This window comes from Triturus cristatus, chromosome 8 (genome assembly GCF_964204655.1).
Source record: "Triturus cristatus chromosome 8, aTriCri1.1, whole genome shotgun sequence".
In the NCBI taxonomy this organism is placed as follows: domain Eukaryota; kingdom Metazoa; phylum Chordata; class Amphibia; order Caudata; family Salamandridae; genus Triturus; species Triturus cristatus.
The window spans coordinates 1,638,809,782-1,638,827,140 of record NC_140591.1 but is presented as its reverse complement, the minus strand read 5'-3'; the positions used below and the strand labels follow the sequence as shown (position 1 = coordinate 1,638,827,140).

At 52.3% G+C, this 17,359-nt stretch overlaps 1 protein-coding gene across 1 annotated transcript in view; it reads right to left on the bottom strand.

Moving 5' to 3' along the window:
- The window catches only part of LOC146808472 (transient receptor potential cation channel subfamily M member 2-like), a 2,315,843-nt gene that overhangs the window by 1,378,310 nt on the left and 920,174 nt on the right, over positions 1-17,359 (bottom strand). The window contains exon 13 of the mRNA XM_085623958.1: positions 16,053-16,182. Within this exon, the coding sequence (XP_085480084.1) occupies positions 16,053-16,182 (130 nt within the window). The remainder of the gene's footprint in view (positions 1-16,052; positions 16,183-17,359) is intronic.

The following is a 17,359-nucleotide window of genomic DNA, read 5'->3' as shown; positions in this document are numbered from 1 at the left end:
TAATTTACAATAGTCACAGAAGGATTTATTTAATTCTATGGAGGACTTTCCTCAGTTAGAAATTAATGGTATTTTGGACAGATTTCAGCAGAATCTGTAGGAGGATTTCATAACATTGTTTGTACATTCGTTTGATATATCGAGCTTCTGAAGTGATGGGGGCGTGGCTAACCGTTCAACATGGCGGACGCGCATTAGCGAGCCTACGTCTCAAGAACAGCTAATCCTTCATTTCTCCTGTACACAGAAGTGCCATTGTGCTACCTGCTGCGGCCTGACAAGCTTCGGTTAAGGCCGCATGCACTCAACACAAGTTTGGAGGCGGTAGGAAATACGCAAGCCGAGTTGTGGCCCAGTGCATAGTGAGGACACCGTAGTTCCAGCTGGAAGGGCAAGCCTCATGTCGCCTGACTGCGGCTGAGCGGACACGGTTACGGGTGGCGGCGTGAAAGGCTGCCCGAGAGCCACAGAAGCCGGCAGTATTGAAGTGGACCTCCCGTGCCCTACGGTGTACATCGGAAACAGGGTAAGGCTCACCTGGGCAGCGATGGCCGTGCCTGACTGCGGCGCCGACTCGCTCCGGTGACCCTCCCCTGCCCTGCATTCATTTCCCCTCCTCCCTCTTCTGTGGAGACCTGGCTGTCAACAGTGTGGAGGGACCTTTTGCCCGGAATTTGCCGGGGAGACGCTGCCGTGGGCCGAGCTGGGCCGCGGGCAGAAGACATCGAAGTCAACTGCGGCGAGCGGGGCCCTGAAACCCTGTTTGCGGTAGTGCCTACTCGTGAAAGTGGCTGTGTGCTGCTTGACCACCCGCATTTGGCTGCAGTAGGCGAGCAACACTTTGCCTGTCCTGGGTGCCTAGTGGATACGTACTCACGCAAAGTGAAGGTTGTGCACTCCACACAGGCCAACATTACGCTGAGAACAGCAGCAGCGGGAGGGCCCTACCCACACGGAACACAGAACTACTGTGAGGGTCTGCTGTAGCGGTGAACGCAGAGAAAGCGCCCTCAGGTGAACTTGATGAGCTCCTAATGCTCTGACTGCTTGTATCAAGGCGCTGGTGGTACTACGGACTCTAACCCTAACCGGTACCGTACATACACATAGACTTGCAGCTTTGGGTGAGGTTCCGATTGTTAACGGCTTAGAGTGCACGACTGGGCGCCTGGAAGTATACATCCCCGAGGTGGACACACACATATACAAGTCCCCGCTGACACTGCGAGAAGCAGAGGCGTAATGTGACAGTGTATGGATATCGACCCCAAGCACCGTAGAGCAGCAGTGTGGAGTCCTGCGGCAGTCATCGCGCGCAAAGCGATACCAGAGGGGATGATGGACAGAGCGCTTGAGCAAATCAAACACTCACCCCCAGTCAACTGATCTGGGTTTTATCCATCATCATTCTTTAGCTCACTCTACCACCCCAGTTCAGACATGGCCATATGCAAATTAGTCTGTCTGACCCTGTACCTCATGGGAACAGTCCAGCCCGAACTGCCAAGCCATGTCTTCCCTGGACCGGAAACAAGCATCCTGGGACCGGTTTCTGGCTATTCAGCCGTCATCAGCCAGGCTAGCTTGAATCCAGTGGCAAAGTGAGCAAGGGACCCACACCTGGGCATACCCTGCCAACTTAGGGCGAACAAAGCGATACCAAAGGGGATGATGAACGGAGCGCTTGAGCAAATCAAACACTCACCCCCAGTCAACTGATCTGGGTTTAATCCATCATCATTCTTTAGCTCACTCCACCACCCCAGTTCAGACATGGTCATATGTAAATCAGTCTGACCCTGTGCCTCATGGGAACAGTCCAGCCCGAACTTCCAAGCCATGTTTTCCCTGGACTGGAAACAAGCATCCTGGGATCGGTTTCTGGCTATTCAGCCATCATCAGCCAGGCTAGCTTGAATCCAGTGGCAAAGTGAGCAAGGGACCCACACCTGGGCATACCCTGTCGACTTAGGGCGAACAAAGCGATACCAAAGGGGATGATGGACGATCATCGCGCGCAGCAAGCACTTGACCTCCCTGTGCAGGTAGTGGTGGTCTTAGCGTTTAAGTTGCAGTCCAGTGGGTGAAGCTCCCAGAGGTGTTGACGTGTTTTGAAACTCACAACACACTATCCTGCCCCTCCCACATAGTGGCATCACCAATCCAGCAGGATGGGCAGACAGCGCACAGTCACAAGAACGGCGACCTCCCGGCCGGTGACGGGCCCAGCTCAATTTGATGAGGAATCGGAGGCAGCAGGCACTTCCAAGACTTCTAGCCTGGAATCAAAACTAGATACCGTACTTCAAGCGGTGATGCAGATCAGCGAGGCGCTGACGCAGACTCGCATGTTCCTTGAAGGCCGCATAGATAAGGTCACCGCAGACTTCACGCTTCTTCACGCTGATCACTGGCAACTGTCAGGGAGAGTCAACAGACTAACCTCAGAGGTGAAGGAAATTGCCCCAATAGCCAAAGGAGTGACCACAGAGGTTTGTCATCTTACCTCCAGGCTACAGTCCTTAGAACGGCGGATGGACGACTCGGAAGGCAGCTCTTGTAGGAACAATGTGCATGTAGTGGGGCTTGCAGAAGGCACGGAAGACGGAGAGGCAATGGCATATGCAGAGTCCTGGTTGCAGTCTCTTATGCTGGAGGGTACGCTTTCTGCTTTCTTTGCAGTGGAGACAGGGTGCCGTGGAAGCATCCGCTGCCAGGAGCAGGACCGAGACCTTTCCTGTTTCACCTCATGAACTTCAAGGATAGAGATGCAGTGCTCAAGGAAGCCAGAAAAATTGAGGTGATCACAGTGGACAGCTCGCAGGTTCTCATCTTACCGGACTACACCTTGGGAGTACAAAGGCAAAGAAGCTCCATCCTTGCAGTCAAAAGACGAATGCGAGACTTAAATTTGAAATACTCTCTCATATTCCCGGCCCGACTGCGCATAGTGGCTGATGGAGCTACACACTTCTTCAACACGGCAAAGGATGCATGGGGCTGGCTTGAAACTAAGGGTCATCACACCTCCCCAAGCCAGCGACATAACAATGCAGAGTCACAAGTGAAAGCCTCAGCAATCACCGCAGTCGGCGCCGGGTGCGTGCACCTGATGTAACAATACATTCGGTGCCACCCCCACACACGAACAAGTGCTGCGAGAAAGGAAGATGCGCTGCAGGCAGTAGCGTCCTTGAGTAACCGGCAAAACAGCAGAGATACAGATGCTTCCTCTGAACAATCGCTAAGTGAGGATAGCTCACAGGCCGGGTGACCAATCAATGAAGACCTGCCGTCGCTCCCTGATGTGAAACCCCAGACTGCAGACGACTTGATGTAGAAGTTAAATGTGACTCGTGGATATGCAAGTATAAAAATGTAGCAATGTTTGCACCTATGTTCCACATGTTCCACATACATGTACCCTCACACTGCGCACCTGCGGGCTGCATCACAAAAGGCCTGCACAGATGCACATGCAACCCACACTACAAGTACTGAGAGAATACCACGAGACACGGCATAAGCACACACACATCAGCGTACACTGCGGGTCTGGACTCACAGGGTCTGACACCCGCACCACTCACACTCGACCAATCCCCATCTCCCCCCAATAAGATTGAAGCGTCGTGCATAGCCGTGAATCACCGTATGGTGCTGTTAATTGTTTGGGCAGACACACCTTGTCTCTCTGCTCTTTCCCAGTTGGACCCCCAGAACATGTTGTTCGCATCCTTGGTTGCAGTTAGTAAACTCACATGTCTACAGATCTCACGTTCATACTCTACACGTACACCACACTCAATGTGTCATCACCACATACCTTACACAGCACATAGGGTGCCTGACAAGGTCCCTTCTAATCATACCACATGCCGCCCACCAACGTAGTCACCTGGAATGTCAGGGGTATCCACACACCAGCACGCAGATACACAATATATGCATATCTTAAGCATCATGCTGCACACGTTGTGTTTCTACAAGAAAGGCACATCTCGCAACCGGAAATCCGCAAACTGCAGCAGAGATGGAGAGGTCACATACTGGCCACAGATTATTCGGTCTACGCAAGGGGGGCCTTTATATGGGTGCCACCCGATACTCATTTTGAATCAGAGGAGTCGGTGATAGATACCTATGGTAGATATGTGTTCGCTAAAGACCTTCTTAATGGTCAGCGTGTAGTGTTAGGCTCCATATATTCCTCGAATACGGACCATGGTACATTCTGGCACACACTCATGAACTTGCTGCCATGCTGGTGTGACATTCCTTGGTTGCTGAGGGGTGACTTCAACTCAATCTTGGACACAACACATAATAGATCATTCCTGCCACTGCCACAAACAGCGGCGACTACTAACGCTAGGCATCTAAGGGAATGGCTGTGCCTCTGGGGCCTGGCAGATGTATGGAGAAAACTCAACCCACAAGTACGGCTATGCCCACATTACTCACATCCACACAGGCTACACGTCCGTATCGACTGCTTTGTTACAAGCGCGGCAGTTCTTGAAAAAATGCGTTAAAGCGGATTATTAAGGCAAAACGCATTTGGACCATAACCCAAACATTATGATATTGCAGGGGGAGGATGACGGTCCCGTCTGCCGCATATGAAGGCTTCAACCACTGACACTGGAGGATCCCCCATTCTGAACAGCAGTAAGCACAGCGTTAGAGGAGTACTTTGTGAATATTAAGGGATTGGTCACAGACATGGGAGTCCTGTGGGATGCCGGCAGTAGTCAGGAGGCAGTGCATGGGACTGAGCTGGAGTATGAGGAAGCAACAAGACGACGAGGCTAAACACATAGAAGATTAACTGACTAGAATTGAAGCCGACTTAGCACAGGGTAGCACAGTACAGCCAGATATAGACGAGCACTACCTACATCACGTTGTGGTACTAGAATGCCTGCACTGTTTAAATTATGTATCCCATGCTGCACGCACACATGTGGTGGCAGACAGAGCGTGCAGATTGTTGGCGCGCATGATTCGGCAGGAGCAAACACATATCCTGAGACTGCAGCCTGCATCCGGTCCGGTGCTTGAAGCACAGTGTGACCTTCACAATGAGCTCACCAGACATTACACCCGAATGGTTGTGTGCCGGCCCGTAACATGTCATTGAACTTGAGTTGGTTCTTCCGAGTAGCGCATTACTCGGGAGACAATTGGCCTCATGCTGGGTGTCTGGTATTAGACCTAGAGAAGGCATTCACCACCCTTGAGTGGGTGTTCCTATTTGAAGTGTTACATCAATACGATCTGGAAGGTTTATTCCTGGGCCTTGTTAAGTTGCTATATATGTGTCCAACAGCCAAAATCAAGACTGGTCTTTTTGTATTGGAGCAGGTCCATATCGAATGTGGCATAAGGCAGGGTTGCCCGCTCTCCCCTCTGCCCGTCACGTTGGCCGTTGAGCCACTGGCAGAGGTGCTGCGCAGCACCCAAGGTGAATGGGGAATCCCCCTCATGGGACGGCACACACGCTGTCTCGCTTTATGCAGATGACCTGCTAATCTATCTCAGAGATGTTGGGCAATCCTGCACAACAATTGAGAATACGTTGGTCCAATTTGCCTTACTGTCTGGACTGAAAGTGAACTGGGACAAGTCCTGTCTATACCCCTTTGCTGAGACTGCCCCAGACCCTCACCTAACCATCAGCAGCAAATCAGTGTGCTGGCAACTTACGGCGTTCCGAAATCTAGGGGTTCATATATATTGAGACCAGCAGGATCTCCTTAAAGGCAACCTGACGCGTGCTATCACAGCAGTGCGGGCACAGATGAACTTCTGGAAAACCCTGCCGCTAGCGGTCATAGGCAGAATTGCACTATTAAAAATGGTGGTCCTACCGCGTTTACTCTATCACTTCACAAACTTGCCGCTGCACCTCCGACCATCCCGAACTGCCAAGCCATGACTTCCCTGGACCGGAATCAAGCATCCTAGGACCGGTTTCTGGCTATCAGCCGTCATCAGCCAGGATAGCTTGACTCCAGTGGCGTAGTGAGCACGGGTCCCACGTCTGGGAATACCCATCCCACTTAGGGCGAAAAGCGTTACAACAAACAAATGATGGACGGAATGCTGACAATGCAGACATTCTCCCCCAGTCAAGAGATCTGGGTTAAATCCATCGTTCTTTTGCGCACTACGCCACCCCACTATGGTGCGGCGACTGAGGTGCAGCAAGTCATAACTGAAGCTCAGGGGCAATCTTGGGGATGGAAGCTGGGGGGCGTAGAAAAATGCAATCAAGTAGCCTGGTGCTGCTGAAAGAGCTATGGCGTTAAGGTACAGCAAGTAGCACCTGAAGCTCAGGATTCTGTCACTGGAGGGGGGAGTGCATTACTGAAAGACAGTGCTGTGCTACTTCTGGTGTCTGGTGGAGATGTGTCTTTAAGAGGCTGTCAGTAGCATCTGAAGCATGGCATGCTCGATTCAAAACTGTAGGTGCATTATGGCATGATGCATGTGCATTAATATAGCATTATGCTGAATTAATGATACTGCAAGTTCATTGTTGTGGTATGAAGCTGGTAGTGCTACTGCTTTTAAATGCTCTCAGTAGTACCTGTAGCCCGGGTGCTCTCATTGGAGGGTGAGTGCTTTGATGGGGCATGAGGGTGATACGTTACCGCTGGTAAAGAGATGGCTTTAAGGCGCTATCACTGCTATCTGAAGCTGAGTGTGCACTCATCCTAGTATGGGATTCCCAGCAGCAGAAGGTAAAGTCTTGGAACCGAACAGCCCCTCGCTACAGCTCCTTAGTTCTTACCACTTAGAAGCTGGAAAAGGTTTTAAAAATTAAAAAAGCAAACCAAATTAGAGTGGAATGGAGATTATGAGGGGCAGAGAAAGCTGAAAGTTTTTAAACAAGGTGTGCACCGAGACCAGGGGTGTGCACTGAGACCAGGGATGGGAGGCGCCTAGGGCATTGTGCTGTGCGCTAAGGGAGGGCACGTCCACACGGAGAGCTGTTGTTTTGCTCTCACACACTGTGCGTGTGGACAGAGGAGACAGAGAGAGGAGCAGGCGTCATTCCAGGCCCGTGAGTAAGCCAGCTTGAATGTCTGGTATGTGTAGTAATTATCCCCCGCCTTCCTCCGGGGTCGAGTTGAGGGATTCTTGGACAAGCCTGCCAATCACAGACTGCTAGGGATCACCGCATGCCTTGCTCACATGTGCGCCCTGTGCGGAGAGCTTTTTTTTTTTTTTTTTTGAAACCGTTTATTGCAGTTTATAGAAGTTACAGGTATGGGCCTACAACCACACGGCCGGCCGCTAGAGCATCAAAAGCATATTACATACATACACAAAAAAGCTTTCTCAGCGGTGCACAGTAGAAAGACAGGAGTGATCAATGGTGCAGGCCTCACAGCTCCATGCCCACAGTACGGTTCCATTTTCTTAACGCAAAACAACGTAAACAAACCACAACCGCAAGGCAACCCTCGATCCAAAGTGACAACACGTGCTCCATAAGTGGGGGATCCAAACCAGCAGCAAAATTCTGAAGAGGGGGACGGGAGTAGATCAGGGACTGGGGGACCGCGCGCCCGCGGCCAAGGGAGGGGCGCCATCTAGGGAGACGGAGCCGGCGAGGCCGCCGGTAGCAGCGGCGGCTCACAAATACCCCCGCGGTAGGCGTTCCAGGGGCCCCAGAGTTTCATCCACGCCCCAGGCTTACCCCTCGCCACATACACCACCTTTTCACGAAACATACACCAATCCATATGCTCTTTCCAGGCCGACACCGCAGGGGGCCTCTGGGATCCCCACAATTGGGCAATATCACGCTTGGCTATCATGTATCCCAGAGTCACCCACCGCGCCTGCGGGACCGAGTAGTCATTTGGTTCCCAGACATTCAGCAAGCATCTCCTCGCTTCAGGCAGCAGCACGACACGCGTAACCATTCGTTGAACCTCATGCACACCACGCCAGAATCGCTCCACCTTCGGGCACTCCCACAGTATATGCATGAAAGTCGCCAACGCACCACAGCCACGCTTACACATTCCATCACCGGCAAAACCCATACGTAAAAGCCTTGGCCCCGTCACGTAGACCCGGTGAAGGATCTTGAGCTGGACGAAACGAAGGCGGGATGGCCACCTCTTTCGGAGAGGCCACCGCGGAGATCCAATCCTCGTCGTCCAGCTCCAGCCCGTCGGCAACCCAAGCCTCGCGGAGACTAGTCAGCAGACACGATCTATCGTTAATCAATTTTTTGTATATGAGGGAGATCGTGCTGTCCGGGACATGGCCATCTAGCACTCTGTCCTCCAGGGGGGAAGACTCCGGAATGGATGCAACATCCGGGAAGACGGAGCCCAGCGCATGGCGGACCTGTAGGTACCGAAAGTACTCACCGCCCTGCAGCTGAAACTCCGCCTGCAGCATCTCAAAAGTTTTGAATCCCCCCCTCGTCCAGAGATCTCCCACCGTACTGATTCCGATCGTGTCCCACTTCTCGAAGCCCTTCGACGTCCACAGGGAGCCCAACCTCTCAGATGCATACAGCGGAGACGCTCGGGTCAAACGGTCCTTCCACCCCATAGCTGCATTAGCCGCGTGCCAGACACGCACCATGACACGCGTCGGTCCCGTCAAACGGGAGTCGGGCGCGCCAGAGTAGAGCGCTCGATTATAATCGCCACCGGGCAGAAGCGTCCTGTCCATCTCAAATGCCGGGTTCAAGGCGGGCCCGTAAAGGCCATGATTAATTGCAGCTAGTTGGGAGGCCCAGTAGTACCGTTTGATGTCCGGGAGGGCGACCCCTCCATCGTACCACGGGAGCGTCAATTTAGCCAGAGCAATACGCGGCCTCCCGTCCCAGAACAGGCGCCGCTGGAGGCCCTCCACCTCGCGAAAGTAGCGTGCCGGGACCAGGTCCATGGTATTCTGGAGGGCGTAGAGGAAGCGCGGCAGGGACATCATTTTAAATAAGGCCGCTCGGCCGAGCGGCGAGAGCGGCAGACGCCGCCAGCGCACCACGTCCTCCCTCAGACGCTGGAGGGGGGGCAGCAAGTTCCGCTCATAGCGGGCCTCCGGGTCAAGAGTGATATATATACCCAGGTACCGGAAACCCTGGGAGGCAATCTGAATCGGACAGTCCCGTGGCAAGACCGGGGCCTCCCCGGAGAGCACATAGACACAGGATTTCGCCCAGTTGATGACCAGGCCTGAGTTGCGACCGAAGGAGCGCAAAACATCAACCAGGACGATCAGTGACTTGCGCGGGGAGGCGAGATACAAAAGGATATCGTCAGCATAGAGGGACACGCGGTCCTCATGCTCGGGGGTCCAGCGGAGACCACGGATAGAAGGGTGCCACCGCAACCACTCCGCCAGGGGCTCCATGGCCAGGGCGAACAGGAGAGGCGACAGTGGACAACCCTGTCGCGTGCCCCGCCCCAGCGCGAATGGGGCAGATACTCGCCCATTCACCACCACCTGCGCCAACGGGCCCGAATATAGCAATTTGACCCAGCTGACAAAACCCGGGCCGAACCCAAACTTCGCCAGCATCGCCCAAATATATGGCCATTCGAGCGTATCAAACGCCATGGTGGCGTCCAAGGACGCCAAGATGGCCGGCTCCCGCACAAATGGGACACGCGCGAGCACCCCGTGTAAGCGCCGCAGATTAAGCGCCGTGTTGCGGTGTGGTATAAAGCCCGATTGGTCTTGGTGGACCAAATCGCCCACCACGCCAACCAACCGGTTGGCCAACACCTTGGCGAGGATTTTGGGCTCCGCGTTCAGAAGCGAAATCGGCCTATAGGATGTGACCCGCTCACGGGGCTTCCCCTCCTTATGAATCACCACAATTGTAGCCAGACGCTGGTCCGGCGGGAGGGAGCCCTGCGAGTGGGCCGCAAGGAACATCGCGCGCAGGTGGGGCGCCAACACATCCGGGCGTAGCTTGTATAGCTCAATGGGAATACCATTGGGGCCCATGGCCTTGCCGGATGCAACCGAGCGAATAGCCGAGGCAATTTCGTCCGAGGTGGGCGGGGCATCCAGCGAATCCCTGTCCTCCACCGTAAGGGAGGGCAGTGCGATGTCCCGAAGCAAGGCATGGGAATCTTCCTCCGAGCCGGGAGAAACCGGGGAGTAGACTTCGCGGAAATAATCCGCGAAGCAGGAGACAATGGCGTCCGGCTCAGTGACGCACACACCATCCACGCTCTCAATCAAAGGCACCACGCGGCTCGCTCTTTCCCTCTTGTCCAACCACGCAATCAATTTGCCAGCCTTGTCACCCACATCATACAATCGCCCCTGCTGCTCTCTACTGAGGCCCCTGGCCGCCTCCGCGACGAGGGCCCGATAGGCCGCCTGCTTTAAGTGCAAAACATGCAACTTGGCGTCTGTTACCCCGCTCCCCAGGTCACCCTCCAGTTCTGCAATCTCGGCCTCAACCCGGGTCACCTCCTCCCGCTCGCGCCGCCGGGCATTGGAAATAAAGGAGAGGGCCTCCCCCCTAAGAACCACCTTGAAAGCCTCCCACAGGGAGATGGCAGACGGGACCGACCCCACATTCTCATCAAAATAGTGCTGTAAGGATTTGATCAAGTCGGCACGAATGGTGGGGTCGCGCAAATACCATGCATTGATCGGGGCCACCCTGCCATCCCCCCTCGGGAAGACATCGAAATGCAACAACAATGGGGAGTGGTCTGAGATACCCCGTGCCAAATGGCGGACCTCCCCCACCCTCCCTGCCTGGGCCGCCGGGACAAGGATGTAATCAAGCCGCGAGAGGCTACCATGGGCCCCCGAGTGGAAGGTGTACTGTTGCAATACGGGATGCTTTAAGCGCCAGCAATCCACCAGGCCCAGCGTGTCTAAAAGGCCGGGCAGCCACGCCTGTGCCCGGGGGAGGTCCCTAGGGGGATGGCGATCCATAGACCCAGAGGCAACCGCGTTAAAGTCCCCTCCAACCACCAACAGGCCACCCGGAAGGTCCAGAAGGAGGCGCCCCAGGTCCGCAAATGTAGTGGCTTGTAACCCAGGCGGGACGTACACTGATATAAAGATAAACACTCTACCCTCCATTCGTCCCACCAGAACAGTGTAACGTCCCCTCTCATCATGGCGCACCTCATCAATCTCCAACGGGAGCGAGTTCTTGACCATAATACCCACCCCCCGCGAGCCCGAAGTGAAGCCGGAGTGGGCCGCCAAACGATATCCCCGCCGACTCATTGCATGAAAGGTGTTACCTATAAGGTGTGTCTCCTGCAGGAAGACAACATCTGGAGAAATACGTTTTAAATACTGCAGGACCACACCACGCTTAATCCTATCCCCCAGGCCGTTAACATTCCATGACAACACAATCAAATCCCTACCCCCCATCATACGTCAAAACAATCGGTCGCCCCCCACCGAGCATCTTAAAAACAACAAAACAGTTGCGGGTTTGCCTTGCGGTGCTAACAAACAACACACCCCCCCACCCCCCGGTCCCAACAAAACTCCCCCCTCCCTGCACCCCTGCATGAGCCCAGACAGCCCCCCCAAAGTGCAGTGTGCCTGTCGCCCCATAGCTAAGTACTAACTAGTTCCCCCGAGGAGGAGGGAAGCCCCCAGCAGACCCCACCCGACCTCCCTGGGAGGGGAACATACGAAAGCAATGTATGGTAAAGGAACAATATCCAGAGCAAGGCCTATACAGTCACCCCTCAATTCTGATCCGGCGGGCCCTCCCCGCCAGCCGCGCCCCCCCCACCCCGATCTCCAGGCAAAGTATCTAACCAGTCCCCAGCCACCTCGGGCCGGTCGAAGAAGTGCGTACGGCCATCCACCTCCACCCTCAGTTTAGCCGGAAAGAGCATTGAGTACTTGAGGTTTAGGTCCCTTAGGCGACGTTTAATACCAAGAAAGCTCTGTCGCTGCTTCTGGACCGCCGGAGTAAAGTCTGGGTAGAAGTTTACATCCATGTTGTCCAGCCTGACCGGTCCCTGTTGCCTGGAGGTCTGGAGGATGGCGTCTCTGTCTCGGAAATTAAAAATCCGGGCAATAATAGGCCGCGGCGGTGCACCGGTCTTAGGGCGGCCCCCAGGGACCCGGTGGGCACGCTCCACCGCAAAAAGCTTACTCAGCCCCCGGGGCTGGAGATGGGTCAGGATCAGTTCTTCCACGAAGAGATCTGCCGCCTCCGCCTCTCGGCCCTCCGGCACACCAATAATGCGAACATTGTTCCTCCGGGCCCGACCCTCGGAATCCTCCAGTCGCCGGTCCATCAGGGCGCTCGCCTGGCCAAGCCGGCGCACCTCCTTCTGGAGGGCCACCACGTCCGTGGTGAGGCTCGTTGTGGTGTGGGCCAGGGAGTCAACTCGGTCGTTCGTTTTTGACAAGTCTGCCCTCACAAGGCCCACATCCACCAGGACCGAGTCAATTTTTTGCGCCAAGGTATCGAAACGCTGGTCCACTGAGGCCTTCATCTCTGCGATGGCGCCCATGACGTCCCGGAGGGTCAGATCCATCGGTTGGGCAGGCGCCTCCGTCGGGCCCACCAGGGATGACCGCGATGTCTCCGGAGAACCCTTCTGGAGCGTATAGCGATCCATACTATTGGCCTGGTGCGCCGTGCCACGGCGGGTTGTCTTCATCTTCGCCCGGTCGCCATCTTGTTTGGTGGACATGCTGGCCCTTCCACCGTCGTGCCAAGATCCCCAAACGGGCCGCCACACCAAATCACGGGTGTCAGGGGGGGGGGCGGGGGCGACCACCGGGCCGCGGGTCAACCCACCGCCGGCGGGTCAGCCGGGCACCTGGACAAGGCAACACCACCGCACCCCGCTCCGCAGCCCGACCCCGCCTGAGGCAAGGAGGGCGCAACAGCGAAAGTGAAAGTGCGGGGTACGCGAGTCGCCCAGCCCCGCTCGCCGCTGTTATTCACTTCGTCCCCGGATCGCCCCACTACTCCAATCCGGGGGGCCGGCGAGGAGAAGGCCGCAACCTTCAATCGATGCTCCCACCGGTGTTCGGGGTCCGATTCGAGCCCAAAGAACGGGTGGCGCCTCAGCTCGGGTTCACCGACACAGTCCCCTCAACAAGGACAGGATATCGCCAGGATTAATTCAGGAGGTCGCGGAGGTCCTCGGGAGCCTCGCACCTACGCGGCCATCTTGGTTGCGCGCTAGGCTCCTCCCCCTGTGCGGAGAGCTTTAACCCCGGCCACGCTCATGCCTATGGAGGCTCCTAGAGTGAATTGTGAGAGCTCCATCTATGGGTCAGGAGAGGGAACACCATACACACGGAGGCTGTGACTGGGGGTGGGGACTTGGCACCCACGGCTGCATGCCTGATACACTACGGAGGAGGCAGAGAGAGAAGAGAGAAATGTAAAGTTAATAAACGCGAGAGAATTTGTGGTGGCGAAAGAGATGGTAAAAAATGAGGGGTAGACAAAGAAAAAAAGCGATAAGTAAAATAAATGGAAGCGAGCGAAATCGGGTGCTCGGGTAAAGCACTCTAATGCCCCTGCGCCAAGTTCGAATTATATGCAAACTAGACAAGCGCGCTCGCACGCGAGTGGTGCACGCGCGTGCGATGTCAAGAGTAGGCTGGCAAGTGGTGTGCGATGCGGGGCTGAAAGCTGGCAGATGCGCGCATGCACGCTAGCGTGAACGCAAGCGCTAGGCCAGCCAATGGCACTTTGAAAACTCACATACAAAATGTCTCTCTGAGCAGCGCATGCGCGCCTACTCAGCGAGACCTAAAAAGGAGAACATGTGACTTTTGTTTTGCAAGAAGAGTGATGCTTGCTTTTTTCTAGATAATGACATTTTGGTGTATCTGATGTCCCTTCTCTGAGTGTGGGTGCCTGTGTCCGAGTAGGGCCGTGAGGGTGTGGGACCCCCCAACCCTGAAGTGACCACCTGATAGAGCAGACTGACACCGTGGTGACATCCTTTGGCTGAATCAACCAGATGAACTTACCTTGCACAGACCGTTTTTTGAATGTGCTCAAACAAGAGTGAAGTGATTTTGTAAGTGAAAGAATGGTGACTCCAAGCATACTTTTGAATGAAGAAAAATGTTGAAGGATATCACTTTAGATATAGCAGGAGGGCTGTGTATATTTACACAGTTAAAACTGATGGATAATAAGTTTATTCAATCCAGCATTGCAGACAAGAGAAACTGTTCAGCTTGATAAAGATGATTTTGAGATTCCTTTATTATTTTAAGTATATGTTAGGCTGCTTTAAAGGTAGAAGTTCCATAATTAGCCACTTATAACACTATATAACCACTCTTTTGAGGTAAAAACCTGCAGCAGTGGTAACCACAGAGTTAAGATTATGATGTGTATGTTAATGTGGAGTACTATCCATTTTTGGAGGCTCATGTATTTTCTCCAGAATCGGTATTTGCATGATATTTTGTTCCTTAGAAAAGTGTCTTTAACCTGCTCATTACTCCAAAAATATTGGAAGAAATTACATTTGCTCCTCCAACTGTTTTTCTCCAAACATCTGTGCAGTGCTCAGGGAGACTCCCTTTCCACAATGTGTGTTAAGAAATCTGGGGTATGAAGCCACTGCACAGGAGGAAAGGGTGCAAGCTCTGCTCTGATTGGTTGAACTTAGGTCATGTACAAGACAATGTGGATTGCTACTCAATACTTTAGGGAAATGCAATAATGGGAATACCTTATAGTACTAGTATTAATTACAGAGGAACTCCCACCTTGATGACGGGAAGATTTAAGCATGTGAATCTATTAAAGATTCAATACTGGAGAAGCATGGAAATAGTGAAAGTTTTATGAATATCAGAAGACAATCAAATATAACACTTGGATCACATGTAGAGAAGGGAAGACAGGGATGAACGGTGACATGCAGATAACAAGCAGAAGAGACATTCGTCAAAGATAACACCTTCCTTAGAGCAGGAAATGAGAAGGAGAGAGGGGTCAAAGATGACACCCAGATTAAAGAAAGAAAAGGAGAGAGGGATCAAAAATGACACTCACATCACAAGGGAAACGAGAGAAATTGGAGATAACACCATAATTAGAGACAGAGAAGAAGAGTGAGGGATAAAACATGACAATCTAAGGCCAAGCAGAGAAGGAGAGAGAAGAATTAACAATGACAGCTAAATCCCAGTCAAGGAAGATATTGAAGGGATCTAAGAGAACAGCAATGAAAGAAATGGAAGGATTCCATTCTGATCAAAGAGAGAGGGGACAATGATGGCAACTGAATCACAGACAGAAAAGGAGAGAAAAGAATCAAAGATGACACCTAGGCAACATTTAAAGAACAAAGATAGAAATCAAAGAAGGCAAATAGATCACACACAAGGAGAAGAGAGGGATCAAAGATTAATCCAGAATTTGAGTCGGGTTAGGTGGTAAAGGGATAAGAGATGGCACCCAGAAGGCAAATGAGGAGAGAGGAATTATAGATTACCATATTACAGACAAGGGGAAGAAAGAGGAATCAAAGATAACAGTAGAATCATGGGTAAAGAAGGAGAGAGAAGAATTAGGAATTGATTTAGAGTTCCTCGGACAAGTTACTCCATCACAAACATGATGGATATAACATCTGCCATATTAAAAGTGTCAATGGATATAATGAGTTTGAAATACGGCGGACTGGATATCCTTCACATTTGCGACAGAGTAACCCGTCTGCTGAAATCTAAATGAGGCCTTTAGTCATGACACTTAGACGGCAGACAGAGAAGGAGAGCAAGGAATCAAATGTTAGAAGCAGTGAAAAAGAGAGCAAGACTTCCTGATCACAGACTAAGGAGGAAAAAGGAGTACAAAACAGATAAATCAAAGACATAAGAGGGACGCATGGAAGCTGAATGTATAGGGGAGGCATCTTAGACTTATACAGAAAGATAAATGAGTATATATAAAACGTATACATAAAAAATGAATGGGTCTTGTTCAGGATGCGATTTAGGGTCCATGGCATTACAGTATGCACAAGCATGGGCAGAACAAGTGAGCATGCATGAGAGGAAAACAACAAAACACTCAGGACCTGATGCACGCTCCTCAAACTGGTTCGCCAAGGTCTTCATTTCTTCTGCTTTGGTGGTGTCCTTTTCCTTCTTGGAGAGAGCTCTGAAGATCATGCTGCATGCTAAAGCCCCCACAACACAGTCCTGGCACTGCAACAGACCAAACAAACACAACACGGTTTACAAGTGTAAGAAATGTATTGTCACTGTCGCTTCTCTATGAGATCAAGTGTACCTTCAATTTGGAAGCACGCTAATCAAAAAATAGACAAAAGAACATAAAGCTTGAAAATAAACAGAAGGTGCATAACGTAATCTGACACACTCGTATGGGATGAAAAGTTAATGTAGTGCTAGTGACAATTGAAGACTGAAACCAATGAGGCCTGCAGTTTGCCACAATACAGTTAGATTACTGGGCAGTGAAAGTTACCTGTGCAATGTGTCCGTGCTCCGCCCTCCAGACTACCAATCCGCTCAAACCTCGTACACTGCTATCAATGAGAGCCCCTCACACTTTGCCCTAGTGCCAACATAATTACACTACCCATTTGCGCGAGCTCCCAACACGCCACACAGTTGTACAAACTCGTCACACAACACAGCGGTGCGGCCTCATCTGCTTGTTCGCCACTTCTGCTGGTACCGATGTGAGTTACTCACTCTGCCCGCCAGTTCCATCTTTTCACAGAATGAAGCAGTGCCAGCTGTTTCAAGTGCCCATCGGTTTGTCGGAGCCTCAAGCAGCCGTGGCCCGTGTAGGGCGTGTTGGTGGGGCGGTGACGTGGCACAGGGGAGGGGCAGGGTGGGGGGTTGTAAAATGCGGCATAAGGCCGATATCAGGTAATTTTATTTATTTATTTATTTAATGTGTTTTTATATAGCGCGGACTTTACCCGAAGGTGACAGAGCGCTTCACAATAGCAGCAGTAATGATACATAAGGAGCAAAAATACAAGTGAGCATGTTACAAAATCAAAGGTACGTTACATGAGGCAATAGTGACAATTGTGCAAGTATCAAGGGCAAACAAAATACAAGAGGTAGCAAACGATACGTTACAAACGGAAAAAGTGACGTGTGCAGGTTACAAGAGCATACAAAGTACACGTAGAGGTAAAAACAAAAGTTACGTTACATGCGGCAGTGGTGGCCGTAGTGCATGTATCAAAAGGAGAAAGTGACATGTGTGCATGTTACAAAAGCGATCAAAATACAAGTAAAAGTATAATACTGCAATATATGGCAGACACTCAAAACACAAAACACACTGGGAAGGCACTTCTATAGGCATGGAGAACAGAATTTCCTATAATGGAAGGACTTC